The sequence below is a fragment of the Oreochromis niloticus genome, linkage group LG2, assembly GCF_001858045.2.
Source record: "Oreochromis niloticus isolate F11D_XX linkage group LG2, O_niloticus_UMD_NMBU, whole genome shotgun sequence".
Lineage (NCBI taxonomy): Eukaryota > Metazoa > Chordata > Actinopteri > Cichliformes > Cichlidae > Oreochromis > Oreochromis niloticus.
Genome location: NC_031966.2, coordinates 33,119,374 through 33,141,360, shown reverse-complemented (window position 1 = coordinate 33,141,360; position 21,987 = coordinate 33,119,374). Strand labels below are relative to the sequence as shown.

The window sequence follows — 21,987 nt, the reverse complement described above, 5'->3', positions numbered from 1 at the left end:
TAGAGGCTGAAGTACCACAACTTACAGACACCTGCAGTTTTTCGGGTGTTGTGCCAAAAAAATAAATAAATAAAAACACCCAATTTAACCCCTTTAACTATCCCATACAGTGTTTGGGGGTTTTGGGTTGGTTTTTTTTGCATCTTTCATGTCTTTTTGTGCCACATCTCCTGGTGATAAATGCATTTCATGTGTTGCAGTTTGGGTTTAAATCACTTTGATGCTTGAAGGCCTGCCGTGACGTGAAATAAAAACTCCCCTCAAAGCGTTAAAGCGAAAGTAACGAGCCTGTTTTGAAATGTAAGGAGTGCAAAGTACAGATATTTGTTTGAACATTCAGGGAGTAAAAGTAAAAAGTTGTAAGAAAAAAAACTACTCAGGTAAAGTACAGCTACTCGAAAGTTACTTTGTTACCTCCCAGCTCAGCTAAAGGACCAGCATTATGTGCAGCGTTGTAGCTTGCTGTAGCACAGGACTGTGCTGAGTAGGACAGTATGATGGATTCACACGTAGCTGAAAGCTGTGGGAAAAGTTCACATTATTTAGAATTCATGTGCTTCAAGGTCAAAATGAACCTTTATGTGCTACACTGCATTGAAAGTGCTTAAGAAGTTAGAAACATTGTCTTTTTACTCATAACATGACTGATCTGACCCACACGCACATTTTCCACACGTCTCACTGGTATGATGAAGAAAACAAAACCTCCAAAAACCAGGAATTACTTCTACCGAGCTCTCCCCTGTGACCCTGTTGATAGTTCCAACCACGAATACTTTGTTGAGTCACTATTTAAAAGGCTGCAGCCTTTAAATATGTGCGTGTCGTGTGGATCTTGTGAGGCCCACTGGACATATCAAACCAACTGATCACTTCGTCAAGGCTGTAAGGCTTTCATTTCCCCTGTTGTGCTTGTGATTTTATCACACAAATAAACAGACACCAAAGCTTCTGCTGGAGCCTGAAGATCTGACAAAGGCTATTTTGTAAGTCTTATCTGTGTTACTTATGCAACACTGACACAGGAATACACAGGGAAAAACCCCGAGCGAAGCCTCTTTGTCCTAAATAAGCAAACAGGTTTGATGCTTACGACAGAAAGAAGGACAGAAACACTAACTGGAAGCACTGAAGAGGAAATTGTCTTTCAGGTAGTTTGTATACAGGAAACATATGTCCTGTCACGTCCTTTATATACAGCGCTGTAACACAGACTGAGCTGAGTGATTATAAATACATGAACGAGGTAATATAAGATATTATGGGAGACAGGATATCAACAATAGGGATTTAATAATGAAATAAAAGCTAATATCTCAAGCTCACTCAGAGATAAGTGACATATGTTTCACCGTTTCTAACTGACAACAAGGGGAATGTGTTTGGAAAAACTAGTAACTCAATGTCCATCAAGTCATCGGCTCCGACACACTAATGCACTCCTAGATGAAGTTTGTATGTCTTAACTTGAGCTAAACATCTGAGGCATGTACACGAAACGTCCACTTAAAAGCTGCTCCGTCAGTCTGCACCAGCTGGCGCCGCATTTTAATTTGGCAACGACGGCGGCATTAATTTATTTCTGACGGCTTGATGGCTGATTCCTGAGGAAAGAGGAGGAAAGCAAGCCAGATGTAATGCTTTCACACGCATACTCATCTCCTTTCATCTCCTTCCTTCAACACATACTGTTTATGTTGCCAGAATAAAATAGGCTAGAGAGCACTCAACTGAAAATCCCATTGAGAGTAAAAGACGCTCACGCTCCTCCTTTAACTTCACTCGGCGCTCTTTAAACAAAAAAGACAAACACATCAGAGCGGGAAACGTAAACTGGTGTCGGGCAGTTTTTGTCTTTTGACGAATGACGAGCTGAAATAAAAAGCCTCCCATCAGATGCATTAAATGCCCTTTGCACCGTTTGTCCATAATGTTTCTCTTGTGGTGTAAAAAAAGACATTTGATGTTGCAAACGTCTGATAGCAACACAATGAATAATTTAAAAAACTAACATCACCCAGGTCCACTTACACAGTTCTGTAGAGGGAGCCCGGCACTCGTACAAGTCTTTACTTTCCAGCACTAATGACAAACAAGTGCAGCCTGCTTCCATGCAGCAGATGCTCAGCTGATGTTTGTTCTCACCTTGATTTCTTGCCAGATGTCTTATCAGCACTGTGGGCTAGCTGCCCACCGAGCCGAGTTAGAAAGTAGACACTCATTAAATAAGAAGGTGCTTTATATGAAAGCAAGCTCCAGTTTTTCCTGGAGCAACAACAGAAGCAGATTGTAATCTGGCTTAAGAAAAAACTGCTGACCAAAAGACTTCTGCCTGCCATCGGGGTCAAGTCAAGTCCAGTGTCATATTTTGGGATGTTTGGGGGTTATTATGATGTTCGGGCTGCTTTAAACAGAAGACTTTCCCCATCTGGGTTGAACTTTGCCCAGATCTTTATGCACAGTAGTGAACAATCAGTTTGCTTTTATGTAAACTAAATGAACTACTTAATAATTCTCTTGAAGAGATGCATCAGGTAACGTCCTCTTGTAGCACTGATTTAAGCCTCATTTGTCCAAAAGTTATTCATTTGTCAGATGGAAAAGAAAGAGTGGCATACTGTAGTCGCGCCACAGTCTGGGGCTTTTGGACTTGAATCAATAATATTAATGAGCCTCCTCTGCAACAGAGATCTGCTGCTGACTCACACACACTTGGGTCTCTTTGGTTACACATCAAAAGATCTTTAAAGGCAGTAAGGGACATAAAAACGTCGGCTTAGACTGAAGTCCAGGTTATGTCTGCTGTCACCATCTGTCTGGCATCTCCACTCATTTCTTCATTGATCTGTGCATAAGCAGCATCGTCACTAAAAGACCTGACGGTCCTTGTTTTCAGTTTCACACTGAAACAATCCAGAAATGCAGTTTCTCAGTTAATGTTCACATCATTCGTCACATTCCCTCCCATTTGCTTATCAGGTATCTGACTGACACAACACTCACCACTCCAACATAAACACATACTAGACTTTAAACAGTGATATTGGGCCAAGCTGTATAACATCTCAGATTCTGGCTAAAGAGAACTGAAGGAGCAACAAGTGTTTAAAAGATCATTGTCTGAGGATTTTCTGTATCATTATTATTTTACATATAATCTGTTATTTCTTTCAATCAGATTGACAGTGAACAGTAAAAAGCACTATTATAATTCCTGTCAGACTAACGTAATCTCTTCAAATGTCTCGTTTTGTTAGACCCAAATGACAAAATCCAAGAACTAAAAATGTGAGACAAAGAAAAGCTTCAAATCCTCATATTTACAAAACTAGAAACAGAAGTTATTTTTCATGTGTGCTGCAAATATGAAAAATTAATTAGTGGGAAAAAGCACTATAACTGGAAACATTAATATAATTATAATCATTGTAAAAAATAAAGCTGGCTACTTCCTGGATTTTACCTACCGCGGGTTATTTGTAGGGACCGCTGCATATCAAAGTAGCGGGTAAGGCCTAGCAGACTCGATCCGGTCCAGTCGCCTGTGCCGAGACACCGATCAGCCGGCGCTAACTCAGTCATCATGTTGAGTAACCCCTCTCATTGTTGTCATGAACTGGATAACCATCGTCTTTGTCCTGTGTTCCTCAAGAATCACGTAAAGTAAAAAGACAAAAGTTGCATTAATATTTCACTTAAATCTATTAAATAATCAGAACTATGACTCAGAATTCATGAATGTAGTTTCCCTCGTTCTGCTCGATGTGTTCAGATGAAATATATTCACTATATCAGCTTTTAGGGTGTCAGCATGTCAGTTTGTTTGTAGTGTATCATGGCGCCTCCCAGGGGTTAATAGAAGATGAATTAATACATCCACTTCTCATCTGGATGCATTTGGCCTCATCAATAAATTTCCCCCAGGCATAGGAAAGGTTATCTAATGACATTTAAGCAGCACTGACATTAAGCAGTATATACATAAGCATCACAGCACATGAAGAAAATCAAAGTCCCCTGTTACAGGAAAAAAAGAGAGAGAGAAATAATTGGGAATCATATCACTGACTCATTTCCTGTGTTACTGTGATGCTGATTCACCAGCCAGGCAAAGAAAAACACACGAAGCTTTCCTGCGTTTGTTAAAAGCACTTTCGAGGGTGCCTTCGTATGTCTTCCAAACACACAGCTGGCAGAGACTACACGATGTAGGGTATGCATAGGGGCGCACACAAACATGTGTACGAGGGTTTAACACGGTGCTTTGCCAATATTGTTTCACCTGGTATGTTAATAGAGCAAAGTGAGGTGAAAATTTAATTGAAACTGAAAGAGAGGGAAGACCGAGAATAGATGAGTAATGATAGAAGAAAAACAGGACAGAGACTGCATTCATACAGTCTCTGTCACTGTGTGTGTGTGTGTGTGTGTGTGTGTGTGTGTGTGTGTGTGTGTGTGTGTTGCCTGAGGAACAGTTGATGGATTTGCTGCTTGACTGCTCACACAGATTGGTGCCTGCTGTGATGGCAGCCTTGAACTGAAATTACGTGCACACTCTCACATACACAAAGGGAACTACACATAATTGCAAAAATACTGTGTGTGCGCGCGCGAGTGTGTTTGTGTGTATTCTTAAGTTGGGACGAGCGGGCGTGTTGCCTCCAGGAGGCCATTTAAAGCTCTGTGGAAGGATGGATGAACACAAGGCCAGCCGGAGCACCAGAGAAGATGAGACAATTGAACAGGTTCAAAATGCTGTGTTTATGCATTTATTATTAGATGGGCTTTTTTTTACCCACTGATAGGTGCTTAATTTTTTAGCAAACCAGTCATAAAGCAGTCGACTCCTCTGATTATTATCATTTGTTTAAAAATGGTGTGAAATGCTTCTGAAGTGAAGAGAAAACGGGGATTAGTTTAAACGTCCTGAAGGATCTCAGAGCTGCTTCCTGAGCTGTTTTCCAGTTACTCTGATGATAGGCTGGGATCATAGTTCATCCGGGTCTTGTTAAACCCTCCCTGATGACAAAAATGAGAGGTGGACAAACAGTGTAGACTTGAATGTTGTGAAGATTTGTGTTTTGTTCCCATGTTTGGGCTAAACAGCGATAGCAGGAAGAACAATGACACCATCAATAATCCACCAATAACAACAGAGCCTAAGAAACACAAAAACTGCTCCTCACACTCATTTCTCGCCAGTTCCATCAGGATATATGAGTTTTTATTAAATGCCACATACGATCATTAGCTGACATCAGGTGTTTGAAGCAGGTAGCTGTGAATTCCCTATGGGGACGCCTTCTTGTTAAACTATAAACAGAAATCATTGTTTTGCTTCATTAAATATCAGAAAGGCTAATAAAATGGTTTGGAGTAGCCGAGGACAATAAATTGTATGTAAAGTAGCTATATTGGACATATATGTTCAATTAAATTAAAGTATGTGATTCTTATTTCCTTCTGTGGCTCTTAGTGTGATTTAATTTGAATGAAGCACACTGGTTAAAAACTGAATGGTCCGTTTGAATGAAGGCTCTTCTTTTGTGTCTTTTTCTTTATTTTGAGAATAAAGCGTTGAAATTAAATTGTAATACGTTGTACTTGGGTAGGGGTTGTGGTGACACAGAGGTTCGTTTAGCGCAGCGGTCCCCCGACCCCCGCGGCACGGACCGGAGTCGTTTGGTACCGGGCCGCGAGAGTTGAGGCTCGGGTGTGAAATTTATGGTTTTCAGGGTTTTTATCGTTTTTATCGTTAACTCAGTTTCCCTGGGTCTTTTCCCGTGTGTCATGAATAAATCTTTTTTTTTTTGGTACCAGTACTGGTTTAATTCTGTTGTATTTGTCTGCGACATCTTAAAGGCCGGTCCGTAAAAATATTGTCAGACACAAACCGGTCCACAAAAAATGTTGGGGACCGCTGTTTTAGCATCAGGGATTTTGGGACAAGACCCCCAAAGTCAAACTTTTCTCAAAACTGAGAGTCAGCTACTCTGCTTTTATTTAAATGAGAATCGTTGTTGGGTGCTGATTAAGCTCACATCCAGTCTGACCCACGGGCCTTTGCTACATGTCTCCCCTCTTTGCTGTCTCTATCCAAAAAAGGCAAAATGCCAAAAAATAATATTTAAAAAAAAACATCCAACAGAACACCACCGTTAGACTAATAAACAAAACATTTGCATTTGGAGGGAAAATGCATTTTTCTTCCTCTTTATTTGACATGAATCGCCATCACACATGTTCAAAATATAAATAATAGTCGTCTAGAACTCATCACTCATCGCTTTAACGGAACAAACACGTTTGCTCGCGGCTCATCTCATTCGAGCCAGACTGATAGGGAGCTGCGGTCTTGACACTAAAGCGAGAGAAGCAGTACAAGCAAGAGTGAAAGTCACGACCCAGCAGGTACTTTAAACAGCCCTGACACTGATTGAGACTAAGTGGCAGGATGAGTCAGTAAACACTGTAGGGCTTCATCCAGTAGCAGAGAACAAAGGCTGTTTGCTCCCACACACGTCGTGCACAAGTTAAAGTATATTTATATAAGAAGGGCACCTCTGATACAGTTTTAATGTGCTTGTTCAAATTCATGTCCAGTTAAGGGTAATTTAATTCCTGAGTTTGAAAGTTGGATTTAAACAGACAAAAAGATTTGAGTTCATGCCAGCAGAGAGGTGACTTTGGTGAGAGAGTCCTCTTGGCTGTGTAACATTTGAAATCAATAAAAGACATAATTGACTTGAGCTGGCGAATGAGAGGTCAGGCTAGAATTTTAAAGTCTTTTATAGTGGATGTCATGTTGTTTGGAGAGGACGTGCAGATGTTTGAGCCATGATTCTTTAAAAAGATCATTTCCTGTCCTAAATGTATGGATGATTGAAGATTACATAGAATATCATCTGGATAAAGATGTTCTGACTGTGTAAACCTTTGTTTCTGACAGACAGTGCTGACAGCAAAAAGCAAAGCAGCGAGTGGACGTCCGTGTCATCCCGCAAACTGTGAAACTTTGTGCTGAAACTTTTTGGTGTAACCTCATTAGCGGTGACAGTGTCCGTCGCTGTGCTTTCTCAGCATCCAGTGAAACTGATTTTGGTTTGTTCCATTGTGACATGTTGATTCCCCCTCCCTCCCCCTCCCTCCCCCCATCTCCCCCCATTCTGTCTGTCTTTCTTTTTTAGTGGTGCATCAGGGAGCAGCAGTGAATCAGAAAGCAGCTCAGAGTCTGACACCGACGAGTCTGAGAGCAGCTCCAGTGACAGCGAGTATAATCAGGCCTCCCGCACAAACACTCCAGAGGTAGGATGACAACTCGGTGTGTGTGTGTGTGTGTGTGTGCTTGTGTGTATTTATGCAGATTTCCTAGTAACTGTGCGCACACAGTGGGTACCAACTGGGTAAACACACTAACTCTTTATTGGGAGAAAATGCTAACCATTGTTAAAATCTTGAAAATAATACAAATAAGTAAATATTATATTCGCTTATGTTTAATGCATTGTAAAATAAATGAAGAGTCATGAAAGGCGATCCTTTTTCTCATTTAGATCTTATTTAGTCAGTTTTTTTCTGTATCACATGCAGTAATGTGATAAAGTCTTGAGCCGCCCTTCGATTCTTTAGATTTTTCTAGGAATGGTCCAGGGATGTATTGAAAAATGGAAATATAGTACCTGAGGCAAAAGCAGAGTTTGTACAGTTCTAATAGGCTTAAAAAGTCTGAAAGTCAGTTGATATGAACGCCATCCAACCTCACAAATCACATGATAGGGTGGGGTTAGGCTTCACAATGAGTTGACCTGAAACCTTGGCTGATTGTGACCCACACCCGTCTTCACACCTTGGCTTGTGTGATTAGGTAGAGGATCAATAGGGGGTCCATGTCCCTCTTGGGGGGACACTCCCACAGGGCTTAAATCTGGGACTCTCCTCAAGCAGCTTAAAGAAGTCCAGACGCTTTTCTTTCCAAGCTCCTTAGAGTACGATGACCTGGATGACTGAGAACCTTCACAGACACCGACCACCTTTATTCATCTACAGCCTAAACTCTCTCTAAACTTTCTTTGAGCTTGCTTGTAATTTCTCCAGGAATATTTCTCCAGGCATTTCAAAGCTCTTCTTCGCATGTTTCTGCCTTTTATTGTGTTCTCAGTTAAGATGATCCCACACTTCTTTAATGATGTGAAAGTCCAGGCTATGGGGAGGCTGATCAATGACTGTGGGTGGGATCGTTGTCGTGTTGAAAAAGGACTCCTCCAATCAGACGCTGTAACAGAGGTTGTTCATGGCTGTAGATGCACTGATGTACCTCTCTCTTGGCCTCCTTCATACATATTGAGGACAGTTTGAACAAAACATTTCACCAGTTTTCAGTTCTTGTGTAATTTGGCCTTTTCTTGTCATTATTTTTCCTTAAAAATGGTTTATTGGCAGCCACGTTTTTTTCTGGGAATCACCTCGTTGGTCCTATTTTATGTCTGTCAAACTTCTCTTTGGCATTTGTGTAGGTTCAATTAAAGAAACCGGAACAAATGATGTGTTGCTGCTAGAAATAACGTGGCTAAAAATACTGTTTAAAGTTGGTTCTTTTCCAAGTTGTCTGTTATTTTTCTACAAATCCATCCCTTCAGTTAGGCGCCTCTTTTATGTCTGATTGACTCATAGGTGAGTGTAAAGTGGCTTTCAAATCAAATCACTTTTATTGTCACGTCACATGTGCAGGTACACTGGTACAGTACATGCGAGTGAAATTCTTGTGTGCGAGCTTCACAAGCAACAGAGTTGTGCAAAAATACAATAACGTAAAACAAGCAAAATATAAGAATGGCTAAATCTGAGAGTAATAAATATATGTACAATATATAAGAGTATATGCATTACTGGCTTAACAAACAAAACTTTCCTCTGAAAAAGATCAGGTGTAAGGACGGAACTGAGTGAAAAAGCAGTTCTCAGAAAACTTGGAGAATTATTCCTTAAGATTAATTTAAAAAATGGTAATAAAGAAAGCCTGGCTCCATACAGTATATCTATAGATAAAGAAATGAGGGGTCACTCGAGATTTTTACACAGTACTGTCAACAACCCACCAATAACAACCACTGAGGCTGTGAGTATCTTCAGCTCTGACAAATCTCTCCAATTTTATTTACATTTTATAAGAGACGGATCCCCTTTCACTGCTATTCTCCTGATTCACAGCTTCTCACTTTACTGTAAATCTTACTGTCTGTAAATTAAATGAACTCTTCCCACACTGTCTTGTCAGTGCTCAGAAAGTCATAAAACTCCATCTGCAGAAAAAACAAATTACGACAATATTTATCACATTATTTTAATGCCTCTACGCTGCTTGGGTTTATAGGCGTGTGCCGTCAAACACACTGGAGGAAACTGATGGAAAGAGACAAAGCGATAACAAAATCACAACACAAACAAAATAAAAAGTTGTCTTTTTCCTCCTATTAGCCCGAGCCGCCATCCACTAACAAGTGGCAGCTGGACAGCTGGTTGAATAAGGTCCAAGCTCAGACCAAACCCCTGGTTCCCCCACAACAAGAACATCATGGCACAGGTTGGTAGACATGGAAGGTTAAAGCCATTCTGTCCACGAAGAACTGCAGGATGTGCTAAATAGCCTAGATAAACATATCTTGGTTTGGTTACAATTACCTATTCTAGTCAAATGGTCCACTGCTTAGGCTCCATCAACCAGGGTCCAGAGACATTCTCCCCAGCCAATGAAGCACCGGGAGTGGGTACGGCTGCCAAGACCAAGCCCTGTGGATCCAGCAGTACGCCTGTTCCAGCTGCACCTACAGTGGAGCACAAGGACACAAGGGCAGCTTTCTGGTAGGTTTGGTTAGAATATTGCTAAAGTAGCTCTTCAAATAGCATCTGCTGAATGAAAGACTGAATGAAACACTAATTGTAGGCTGCAGCTGGCAAAAATGTGTCTTAACCACATATATATGAAAAAAATGTGTTTTGTTTTCTTCAGCCCGGGCAGAGAGAAGGCAAAGGCCAAGCTGAGCCAGAAGGCCTCAGGGGAGGGCCAGAGGTCTAAGATGAGGCTGTCGCTGGGCCTGTTGTCGGGGCCTGAGGTCACGACCCCAAGGAGGAACACCACAGGGAAGAAACAGCCCAGACGGACAGAGAGGTCAAACAGCGTGGAGGATAATCAGAACCAGACATGGAACAGAGCAAACCAGCACAGGTAAGAACTAAAGAAAATGATGAGGAGCTGCTTGTGTTTTGCTTCTAACATAGTTAACGCTCTGCTGGAGTAGTAATTGTTTGTTGTTGTTAACAACGTTTTTTCATTGTAGACACAGAAACACTGATATGTAACACAGATTTTTATAAGATAAATACAGTGCTGTAAAATCCTCACCATAGCTTATATTCCCTCTAATATATAATAATGTAATATAATATATAACCACTGAGTTCAGCTGGCATGGTAGCTTTGACTTTTAAAGTCACTAGCATGCTCACATCTGTCACATCTGTTTGAGCCAAAGTGAAGCTGAGTCTGACAAACAACCTTTTCAGGTATTTAGTCACAAGGCCAAGTATATATAGTTCAAAGTTCACCAGACACATAGCATAAATTAAGCAGAGCATTGGCAAAACATTTTGCCTTTCGATGTTATTATTTTTAATTTAATATTTCCATGGTCATGTCCATTGCCACCAATATCATATGTTGTCAGAATTCATATGTTGTGATATACTGTAGTGGAAGTGGATATAATTTTTTGAAGTCATAGTGAAGTGAGGTTCTAAATATATATATATGTATATATGTATATATGTATATATAAAATTTGAAGCTAGAGCTACAAAAGTCTTATTTTCGTGTCCCAGGTGAATGTCTCGAGCTCCTCGGAGAGCCAGTTACCTAAAAAGCAACAACTGTCTTAACAAGACGAGAGCGACGTTTCCTTAAGCCGCATTGACCTACTCAAGCTGAGCACATTCTACACTACACTTTGTTATTATGTGGGCTGTACCATAATGTACAAGGGCAGGCTTGTGTGCATCAGGTTTACATACTTTACATAGTGATATCTCTTTTAATCAATAAAATTGAGCCAGATGTTTCCATCTTTGCTGTCTCTGTAAAGCAGCACATGAAGAAGACACTGGTGCACTTTCATCATTTCAGCCTGACAGTTTGAGATAAAAATCCACTGCAGCCTATATTCTGATGTGTAACTGGCTCTATAACTGATACAGTGCTTGCTATTGACAAAACTATTACAATTACTGTTAGGAACTTTACTACCTGCTTCACACTGCTGCTTAGAGCTAACAGAGGTTCCCGTGGATCACTGAGCTGTCTGGCACATGGCCACTGAAGACTGTCACTCCCTCTGAGCTGAAAAGTGCTGAGGCTGAGTCGAAGCCATGTCAGTCTCTGTGCGCAGCTCGACGTTGGCCTAATTAGAAAAAAAAATAACATTGATTCTTTTTCCTGTTTTTCATTTTCCTCTCCCTCAATCACCTCTTCCTTTTCTTCGTTCCATTTTAAGCTTCCTACATCCAAGTTTGACTGCATGCATGCTGTTTTCAATTATTTCATGCTGCCATGTTTTTTTCATTTCATTCAGCCCCCACAAGACCAAGCAATGGCAAGCATTACCTTCTATTGTTTATCATGTAGCTTGGGCTTCACTGCCTTGCTCAAGGGTGAATCTAATTCCAATAGTGAGGTTTCCTCTTATTGTTTCTCCCGTTAGCCCCGCAGCGAGGGAGAAGGACCTGTTGCCTCCCCCCTCCCTGGAGCATCAGAACCCCCCGAGGCCGCGTAGTAAACCTCCCAGTGGGAAAACAGCCCCAAGGAAAGAACCTCGCAGTGCTACCAACTCAAACACCAACACAGCCACTCCACCAGCAGCGCTACAGCAAACCCCACTGCCAGTACCTGCTGTCAGTGTAAACCAGGTTAGTTTTAGGTGTGTGTGTGTGTGTGTGTGTGTGTGTGTGTGTGTGTGTGTGTGTGTGTGCACTGCAGGTAGGTTGCAGACATTTGGAACAGAGCTGAACACCAAGTACAGATGTATCAGACTGTACCCTGTACTTATCGCTTTATGCAACTCTACAGCAAATGTACTGACTCGTGGATCCTTCCCTGAAAGGAAGGAAGGTTCCTGCTTGTAATTCAGTCTCAGCTGTGTGTGAATACTCTATATATGAATATATACAGCTATTGTATGCTCATTAATGAAAAAGGGAAATCAGTTTTTGTTAAATACATACATGTAATGCTACATATTTATATTAAAACACCAAAAGATGAACACTTTGTTAGGTACATCTGTTGAACTACTCACTTGGCAGCAACTCAGTGAAATTAGGCATATATACATGATCAAGACAGCCCACTGAGGTTCAAAGTGAGCATCGGATTGGAGAAGAAAGGTGATTAAAGTGACTTTGAAATGCCTGGTTGTTGGAGCCAGATGGGCTGCTCGGCTGAGTGTTTCTGCTGATCTACTGGGATTTTCAGAAAATGCTCTCAAAAAGGATTTAGAAAATATCGAGAACGCAGCAATTCTCTGGGTGAAAAATGCTTTGTTGATGCCAAAGGTCAGAGGAGAATGACCAGACTGCTTCGAGTTGATCGGCAGGCAACAGTAACTCAAATAACTGCTCGTTACAACATATGAATGCAGAAGAGCATCCCTGACACCGCAGCACAACACAGCAAACCTTGAAGCAGCAGAAGACCACACGTGATGCCACCCATCTGCTGATGACTGCATGCAGCAGGATAACGTTCAATATCACAAAAGCTCAAACCGCTTTCTTCATGACAGTGAGCTCACTGTACTCAAATTGCATTTTCCGATGTGGTGGACTGGCAGATCCAACTCTACACTTATCAGAGTGTTTTTAACTCAAGTGAAAGAACAGGAGGATTTAAATGGTTAAACAGCAACAAACGTTCAAAATGCTAAAAGGAAATCATGAAAATGTTGACCTAATGTAACAGTGCAGTGAGGCTGAACAGTGAGTGAATAAGAAGCCCTAAAGAACGTGTAAACAAATAACGCTGATGAGTTTCTTTACAGATGTTTTCATGTTAGCTGATCTCTGTGATGCTGGTGTCTCACGTCATTGTTTTGCTTTGAGAACTAATTTCCCCTCCGTTGTTCTGATGTCAGGTTGTGGAAATTGTTCTCGTAAAACTCATCTGCTGACAAATTAGCAACTAACACGTTAGCAGCTGTCAGCGATGTTACAACAAGATTACACTGAGGAAAACTGCAGTAACCAGCAAACAGCAGCTCAGCTGTTGCAGCCCACAGAGAAGACTTGAAGAAGTGACCCGGCAGCATGACGTGCCCGACTCTGACAACTGCCACCTCTGCGTTAGCAGCCGGCGCTACAGGCGCCCCGACAGCCCCTCAGAGCTCCAAACTTTAATTTGCTCACACAGTACTTAGAATTAATTTAACAACTAATTATTTAATGCCTAATTATCATCACGTTCTCTTTTGTTTTCATCGACTTCAGGGAAACAACATAAAAGTTTTCCACGTATCCCACTGCAAGGATTTACCCAGAGTACTGAGCATGAACTTAGAGGGGACCTAATACTCTTATTTCAGAATAAACATCGTTTATTTTATGCCAGACGTTAGTGAAGCCTCTCAATCTGCCAACTGTCTGAAGCAAGCCCTTTACAGCCTTCCTGTTTTCTGATTGGTTGCCCCACATACACAACTTTTCATGGTAACACTTAACAATGCAACGACTAACGGCTCCCCTGTAATTAAATGGAGTTTCAATGCATTTTACCTGAAAGTAGATCATTATATTTACCTATAAACACTTAAAGGTAGATACACTAGAATAAGATAGAATTATATTGTAAATAAATTTAAGTTTTCTGAAGGTAATTTTAAGTAATGCGTAAGTAATTTTAAGGATTGCATAACTTCATGTATTTTATAGAAATAAAGCAACACAAAAATATATATAATGTAAGTTTAAGCAGTGTGCAGTGGTCATTTAGGGAAAAACAAACAATATTTCTCCGTCTTACATCGTAAATTATTTTTTGGGACGGGGTCGTACTGTGGAATCTTAGATTTTTAGGTCTTTATTTTTTTGCATCTTTATATCTTTATTTGATTTATTGCTGTTCAATATTGTTTTTAATTATAAATAAAAGTCGATAAATTAAGTTAGACTTGCTTCCTCCATTACAAGGTCACACATGCCGGCCAGTTTTGATTTTCTCTACTTACAGTATAATTTGTGTCATCTTTGCTGTAAAACACATGAAGTGATGCTATAAAATCAGTCCTCCACTACTTCAAATTCCTTACGCAATTCCTTAAAATGACCTAAACACTACTTTTACTTACAGTATAATTCTTTCTTTGTTTCCTGAAAAAGCTGACTCTACTAACTTGTCCCAGTGTAGCTACATGTAAATATTTTACCTTGTAAGTTCAAAAGTGTCATTTATTTACAGGTGAATTAATACGACGAAGCATTAGGGGCGCATTGTGAAAAATATATATTGCTGTTCATTTTGAGAATAAGGTCGAAATTTCGAAATTAAACTTGAAATATTATTTTAAGAATGAAGTCAACTTTATTCTCAAAATGAACAATAATATTTCTTTTTTAATGAGGCCCTAACACTGGTTACTGTTACACTTCCACAGCAGTTGTGTGGTGCTGCCACAGCTGTGTGCCTGAAGTGATTATATTTGGGTTATTCTGTCTCATTCACATCTAACGGATCCAAAAGTTTAATAAAAATCTACACGTGAGCATTTCAGTCTGAGATTTTGGCTCTCGTGTACGTACACTGATCAAAGCTAACGATACGATATAATTAAATCCAATGGGCTGTCGTTCATGGTATAGATGTGCCTCTCCTGTCAAGTTTACACAGGTGAAAATATCCTTGTTTTACTAAAGAGATATAACCTTTCTTAAATTACCTGAGAATAGAGATGAACGCTAACATCTGCAATCTGTGCCGTAAGTGCTGTCGCAACATTTGATCTTCTGCCAGCTTTAGTTGCGCAGAGCAGCTGGCAAGATGGCTAATGTCACCAGTGAGGAGAGGTGAACTATGGAGAAAACAGGCCAGAGGACTTTTGTTCAAGAAAGGAAAAGCTTTTGCCGGCAGTGCAAATAAGCTCTGTGCAAGGGACAGTTTCCCCCTTTTTTCTATTTCAGTAAAACACTACATGGCATTTACTGAGAATGGGTTTTGCAGATGGCAACACGCATTGGAAAGATTCCAGAGGGCTGCGTCTGCCAAGCGAGTGGGTTTATACTGACGACTGGGAACATTGGTGGTGTTTTCTTCTCTGCATCTGCCTCTGTAGTTGCTTTCTCATGTTGCTGTTGCTCCTCGCTCGCCTTTGTTTCGGTTGAGGATAATTGATCAGTACATGTCTAAAATTAAGTATTCAACATCACAGGGTCAATTTTGATTGGGAACAAGACAAGGGCAGGGATGCAGGTGTAGCTGCACAGCACTAAAAATGAAAATAAACTGAGTGGATTGTGGCTGCGGCTGCCAGCTGGCACACATTATTTACAGAAGAAGAAAGGAGGCTTGTCAGAAAGTTAAACTGATGATACACAAACAGCTAGAAGCCAGTTTTCACTCATATATATTTATATATAAATTTATTTTCCTATTGTTAAAAAATTTAAAAAATAATCAAAAGAACAAAAACACTAGTGCCATGTCGCAGTCCTATCTGGAGAGGTTCCTCATGGTTGACCACGATTCCCTGGAATTGATACCCAAGGCTGGCGTAGCTCGCGGCACACTTTGCTTGAATTATGTCCATTCCCTTCGCATACAAGGTGGCGTACTGTGTCGTTGGGGGCATATAGGAGCAAACATAGCAGTCTTTTCTGGGTGTGCTGTCATGTATATATCGATACCATGCGTTGTTCATCCATGGATGAATGTGGTCTTGTGTCATGTCACGGAGATGTGAGTTGTCATGTGTCCATCTTGACACAAACCTACAATAAGGCCAAAGCCCATCCTTCACCTTTGTTATCCAGAAACATGGACATAGGTCAGCATGTGTGCAGCTGTAAATACTAACTAGAACAGAAGACAGCCCACAACAAATGAACCATTTTAACCTGTTTAAGTAAAATCTGGTTAAAACGACTGTGCCCTGCGGTGCTGCTTCAGGCATAAACTGTGTAGATGTGACCTGTTTGCAAAGAGTTTGGTCTGTAGGAGACATAAACTAAGCTTGAGGCTGAGATCCACAGAAGAGTAAAGGAGACAGGTTAACCAATCACAGAATATTACACATAATATGGAAAAACATATTTAGGTAAGAAAACAGGAGAAAAACTATTAACATTTAATTGGAAGTTATTCTGTCATTATTATTTCCATTTCAAATGTAGACTGCTTACACAGTGTAAGCTAATGACTTTCTGATTTCAGAAAGTTTAAATCAAAGTTTCACATCATTGTGTCATCGTGTACTGTACAAGGATTAAAAAAAAGACAAAATACTAAGTCTGATAGTCTACTAATACTAATGTTCATTCAGGTAACATCAGATAATGTAACTAAAATCCATTTAACCAAACTGAAATTACAATGATGCTCCTGCTAATAGATAAATAGAGTCTACAGGCAACAGTAAGGAGGCATCCGCATCCATGCTAGTGTCCGGTCATACTAAATACAACATGTTTGTTTTGTATATTATCACCATTAAATTAATAATGGCAGACTATGTAGCTGATGTACTAATGTAGCTTCACTACATGAAAGAAAACGTGCTCGGCCAGTGGCTCCCAAACTTTGTTTGCTAGGCCCCCCTCCCCACACAAACACATCCTCCAACCACACCCACACATTTTTGTTTTCAAACTCTATTGCAGTTTATTTCACACCTCAGACATTTTGTAAACAATTAAACAAATAAAAGTAAACTGCAATAAATTACAGGTTGCAATAAAATGAACCACTACCTCTTTTAAATAACAGAAAAACAAACCATCTTCATGGTGTAGTTATTTTAAGTGTAGTTGTTTTTTGTTTTTTTACTATGTAAGAATATTCAACATTGCTATCAATACACTTTTCAAAAAAGAAGTTGGTTTGGAAGCACATTTGGCGATGCTTCATCTTCTTCAATCTTCAACCTGTCCATTATGCTAGCAGTGTCCAAGCATTCTTTTTTCATTCATACCATGCCCCCCACCCCCCACCACCCCCACCCCACCCCACTGTGCTAGGCTCTAAGCTAGCACTTACACCTGCACTGGTTAAACCTGCGTGTTCGGTTTCTCAATCAAATCCACCCGCGCTTGTGTGGTGAGGTTTCAAAACACTAACGTGACAACAGCACAAACACTCAGTTTAAGTTTCACATCTGAATTTTGCTATTATGGAGGCCATCTTTTATATACAGTCTGTGGGAAAAACAGTAAGACAGTAAAGCTTTTCCAGAGGATTTCTTCCTATTCTTCATGGATTTTAGATGCACTTGAATATGAAGCCACACATTTAAAAAACTTAAAAGAATTAATGATACTGCTATCGAGACTGAATATCACTGTTAGCATTAAAGAGGATATTTCTTCAGTGGACACTCAATGATCTGCTATGTGAGGCACGACTCTAGAAACCTAAAGCTTCAAGATGTTCATCTTCCAGACCACTTTATATGCATCGCTCCCTGGAAGAGCCATTCTGTCCTATGCTGTTAATGCCTCCACAATGAGTGCTGGATCTCCTTCACTATGTCAAAATGGTGACGCTTCAATCTGATTTTTCATTTTGGGGGAAGTGAAAAAAGTCACAGGGTGCCAAATCTTGCAAGTAGTGTGGTAGGAAGCGAATATTGTGTTTGCACGGCTGAAAAAAAAAGGGAAAAAAAAGTTCTGCACCTCACCCTGGAAGACAAATTAACTGTGCACAACCCCATAAAAGATGAAGAGAACGACGACGTGCTCCTATCATATCTCTTTGGCTGAGAACTGTGCTCATCAAACACATTCTTACGTGTGAAATTTGGGACATTGAGAAGTTTTCTCTCTGGTCAAGTCTGTGGACTGCTAAGAAGTCACCAGGCGCACAGTGAAGGTGGTCAGGACACGGCTTCCAGGAAGCTCAGGAAAAATTCCTGCTTTCCCGGAAGCGATCCAGAAGGGCATCGAAACGTGATCTTTAAAGAGAAGACTGGAAAAGTTTCTATAATAAAGACGCACTTGTTTTTGAAACTGTGCCCTCGCATCTTAGAAAGAACTCAACTAAGAAATGTGAGACGCATCTTTTAATTTGCATGTGACAAACAGACCGCCTGCACTCAACTGTGTGACTTGTGTGCAGCGAATATCAGTGACATTCAAAACGAGACAGTCAAACATGTTTCTTTTTGCTTCACAGATTAGTGGAACAAGCTGGCAACTCGTGCTGCCTAATTTGCATGATATTATCACATTCAGTAATGTGCTGCATGTGCTTTGCTTTTGATTATAATGTTTGTCTACACCAGGTTTTTTTCTTCGTCGGGGTTTAAAAGTGCATTAGTGGACGGCATATAAGAGATGGCTAAAGATGAAACGCTTCCTTTGTGTGTGTTATATGTGCCTTTTTTTCTAGACTTGATCTTGTATTTTGTTGCTCCTTTTCATACATTTACATATATTTTCATCAGGACAAGCGGAAACACAGAGGTCCCAGCACCAGGATCACACCCAAGTCCAGAGAATTCATCGAAACAGATTCCTCCTCCTCTTCGTCAGAATGCCAGTCGGATACGGAGGAAGCCATCAAAATCCCAGCTTTGCCGCCACAGACGACACGCTCTGCGATTAACACGCAGACTCTGTCCAACGCGCACATGCACGCGCCTCTTCTCCCATGCCTTGGCTCTGCTGGCGGTGTGGGGAGTCTGGGAACATTTGGAGGGAAGGGACTTCGAGTCAAAGATGGTAGCAATGTGCCCACTAACGGTAGCAGCAGCAGTAGTAACGGTAGCATCGGCGGCAGTAGTAACGGCAGCAGTAGTAGCTGTAACTCCCTGAGCATTAGCAACATAAGTGGTTCATTTGGCACCTCTGTTCCCGATCCCGGAGGGTTAGGAGGGCAGAGCAAAGACCTGGAGCCCATGTCACCGCCTTCCAATCTGGGACATGAGGTGCCTCTCTCACCCTTGAGGGAATACCATGAGATCCAGAGTTTATGGGTGAAAATTGACCTGAGTCTGCTCAGCAGGGTGCCCGGCCAGGCCGCGGGGGAAAGATCAAGGGTGGGAATTGCAGAAAGGGATGGGAGCGAGGGGAGAGACAGAGAGAGACAAGGGGAGAGGGAGAGGATAGGTGTGGCAGAGAGGGAGAGACAGAAGCAGGAAGACAGAGAGTGGCCGGGGCTCAGGGAGAGACAGAAGCTGACGAAAGGGGAGAGACAGGAGGAAGAAAATGAGCGATTAGTGCAGGACAGAGAGAGGCAAGGTGACAGAGAGCGATTAACAGAGAGAGAGAGGCCGATGGACAGAGAGGACAGGGAAAGACTCGGACTTGGGGAGAGAGAGAGGACGGCGGTGAGGGACAGGGAGAAGATGTGCCAGGGTCTGGGGGTCCTGGACAACAACCCCGTGCAAGAGCAGACTAATCCCAGGCTGGCTGTGAGGACGGAGAGAGCAGAGAACGGAGGTAAACACAGAAGGCAGGCGGCTGCAAACATGGTGGTTCCACCCGAGAAACACACAAGCAAGAGCAAGAGGAAACACAAGGTGTGAAGCAGCGTTTGGTTCACATATACCGCCTTAACTGTTCTGCTGGCTGTTTATTTCACTGTGAATTCTGATTTCTCTGTTCCTAGTCGGACCACGGAGACTCATCAGTGAACTGCAATAAGAAGCTGCGATTGGACAAAGACTGTCTGCTCCTCCCACCCTGCATCTCTCCAATACACAACCATAAGAGCAGCACGGCAGAGTAAGCATTAACAGTGCACACGAGCCACCCGGCAGATTAGCTCTGGGAAAGGACTCAGCGGGATGAGGAAGAGATTGTACTGTAATGAAAGCCCGAAATACTACATAGATCAAGTTTTGGCATCACTCCCTCATTATCAACGAGCCAGATTTCCAAGGGGTTTGTCACTAATTGTGCTGATACCAATCCACAAACAGTAGCATCGACAGATCAGAATGCAGCACAGCCTGAAGACATGTTGTGCAAAGTATCATCCTATTGTGCTGCTTCTTATTTTCTGTCATACATACATTGGTACAGTGGTGGATGCCAGCGTAAACGTGGCCAAAGTGTCGAGTAATGAGATTAACGTATGTGCGAGTTAGGGATGGGTATCGATAAGATTTTCACGATTCCGATTCCATTTTCAATTCTGTTTAACGATTCGATTCTTTATCGATTCTTTTAAAAAAGGAGAACACTAAGGTCGATTAGCTTAGAACTTTGTTTTATATCTTCTCTTTGAACAAGATAGAAATTTAGGAGTAACATGGCCTTACAAACCCAACAGTGAGATCTTAAGAGATCCACAGCCTACGGCTCTTCAATGGGGTGTCACAGGGTCCCCAGGAAAAAAAATTGTAAATGTAAAATAATAAAATAAATATTCTTCTGTAGCAATAACAAAGTATGACATAAATTATTCTGTAGCAATTACACAAGAATATCCAGTAATGTCCCTGCCTACAATTAAACACATTCACTTACTGAAAATCGGGGGCATCTGCTGTGGCAAATGGGTGCAAGCCTTTGACCACAAACTTAGTCACTGCTCGGTGACATTCGTCTATCCTGGCCTGAAAGGAGACGCTACCGGTAGACTGCAGCGAGAACTGCCAGCCAGACTCTGTCTGTCTCATCATGGTCGCCTAAATGCACAATGGCAGGTTTTGTAATAAGGCAGATCGCGCTAACATAATATGCACTGTTAGCTGATTATTTACCTGCCGCATTAACGGGAGAGGACGTGCAAACGTTACCGCTGCTGCTGGGTTGAGATTCACGAGTCCGGAGCGGAATTAAAAACACGACATTCATTTAAGTTCATCGCGTGTTTTGTGAGCAAATGCTTTTGCATATTCGTAGTGTTTCCTCCCTTAATGAAATATCTACTTTGCAAGTTGCCCTGTTGTCATCCGTTCTCGTAAAGTATAACCAAACTTTTGAGCGTTTGAGCCGCTTAGGCGCCCTGCCAGGTAAAGGACGCTCCGCAACATGGTGACGTCATTCGGGGCGACTGGAATCGATAAGGGAATCGTTTGCAAAAATGGCAAACAATTCCAAGGAATTGAAACAGTGGGAACCGGTTCTCAACAAGAACCGGGTTTCGATACCCATCCCTAGTGCGAGTAGCTCTGAACCGTCTGTTCCTCCATTTCTACTTCTTTTACACCTGGTTATGATGCGTTGATCTCTGGCCCCGCCCACCTGTTGTTCAGTGCTTCTGTTTACAAACGACAGCCAACCAAAAGAAGGTGGTGGATGAACCGAGAGGCTGAACAAAAGTCATCTGTGAATCATGCAAATCTGATCTATTAGGAGTCCAATCACTTTTTTAAAGGCAGATCTACCATCGGTTAGAGCTGTCCACACATCCTCAGCCAATGTAGTAAAACCTGCCAAACAAAAAAACTTTTTTCTGCACTTAAAAAATGAAGAATGAAATAAATAAGAGTCCTGCCGGAGGTCCCGAGACGCAGTCCTTTTTCATAGATTAGAGGTGTTCCAGACAAACAGGCTGGTGCAAGACCACGAAATGCATTAAAGACAAGTAAAAGTCTGTTAAATTGAATACAAAATGATATGAAAGCTGGTGCTGGATATGAAAGCAAGCATTAGTCTCTCCGGCTCATGCAACAATACATTCCTGTTTTTGGGGAAAATATTACTGAAGGAATCTTTCATCTCAAACAAATTCAAAGCAGCTGGAATGCTGTTTAACAGATACACAGATTCTAAAATCAGCACAAAAAA

The 21,987-nt window shown here is 41.4% G+C and overlaps 1 protein-coding gene across 3 annotated transcripts in view; it reads left to right on the top strand.

Annotated features, from left to right (window-relative positions):
• aff2 (AF4/FMR2 family, member 2) overlaps window positions 1–21,987 on the top strand; it is a 188,155-nt gene that overhangs the window by 140,902 nt on the left and 25,266 nt on the right. For all 3 annotated transcript variants that reach the window (XM_019346511.2, XM_019346508.2, XM_025898390.1), the window contains 7 exons: window positions 7,188–7,305; window positions 9,475–9,580; window positions 9,708–9,858; window positions 10,007–10,222; window positions 11,751–11,955; window positions 18,693–19,769; window positions 19,859–19,974. In XM_019346511.2, the coding sequence (XP_019202056.1) occupies window positions 7,188–7,305; window positions 9,475–9,580; window positions 9,708–9,858; window positions 10,007–10,222; window positions 11,751–11,955; window positions 18,693–19,769; window positions 19,859–19,974 (1,989 nt within the window). The remainder of the gene's footprint in view (window positions 1–7,187; window positions 7,306–9,474; window positions 9,581–9,707; window positions 9,859–10,006; window positions 10,223–11,750; window positions 11,956–18,692; window positions 19,770–19,858; window positions 19,975–21,987) is intronic.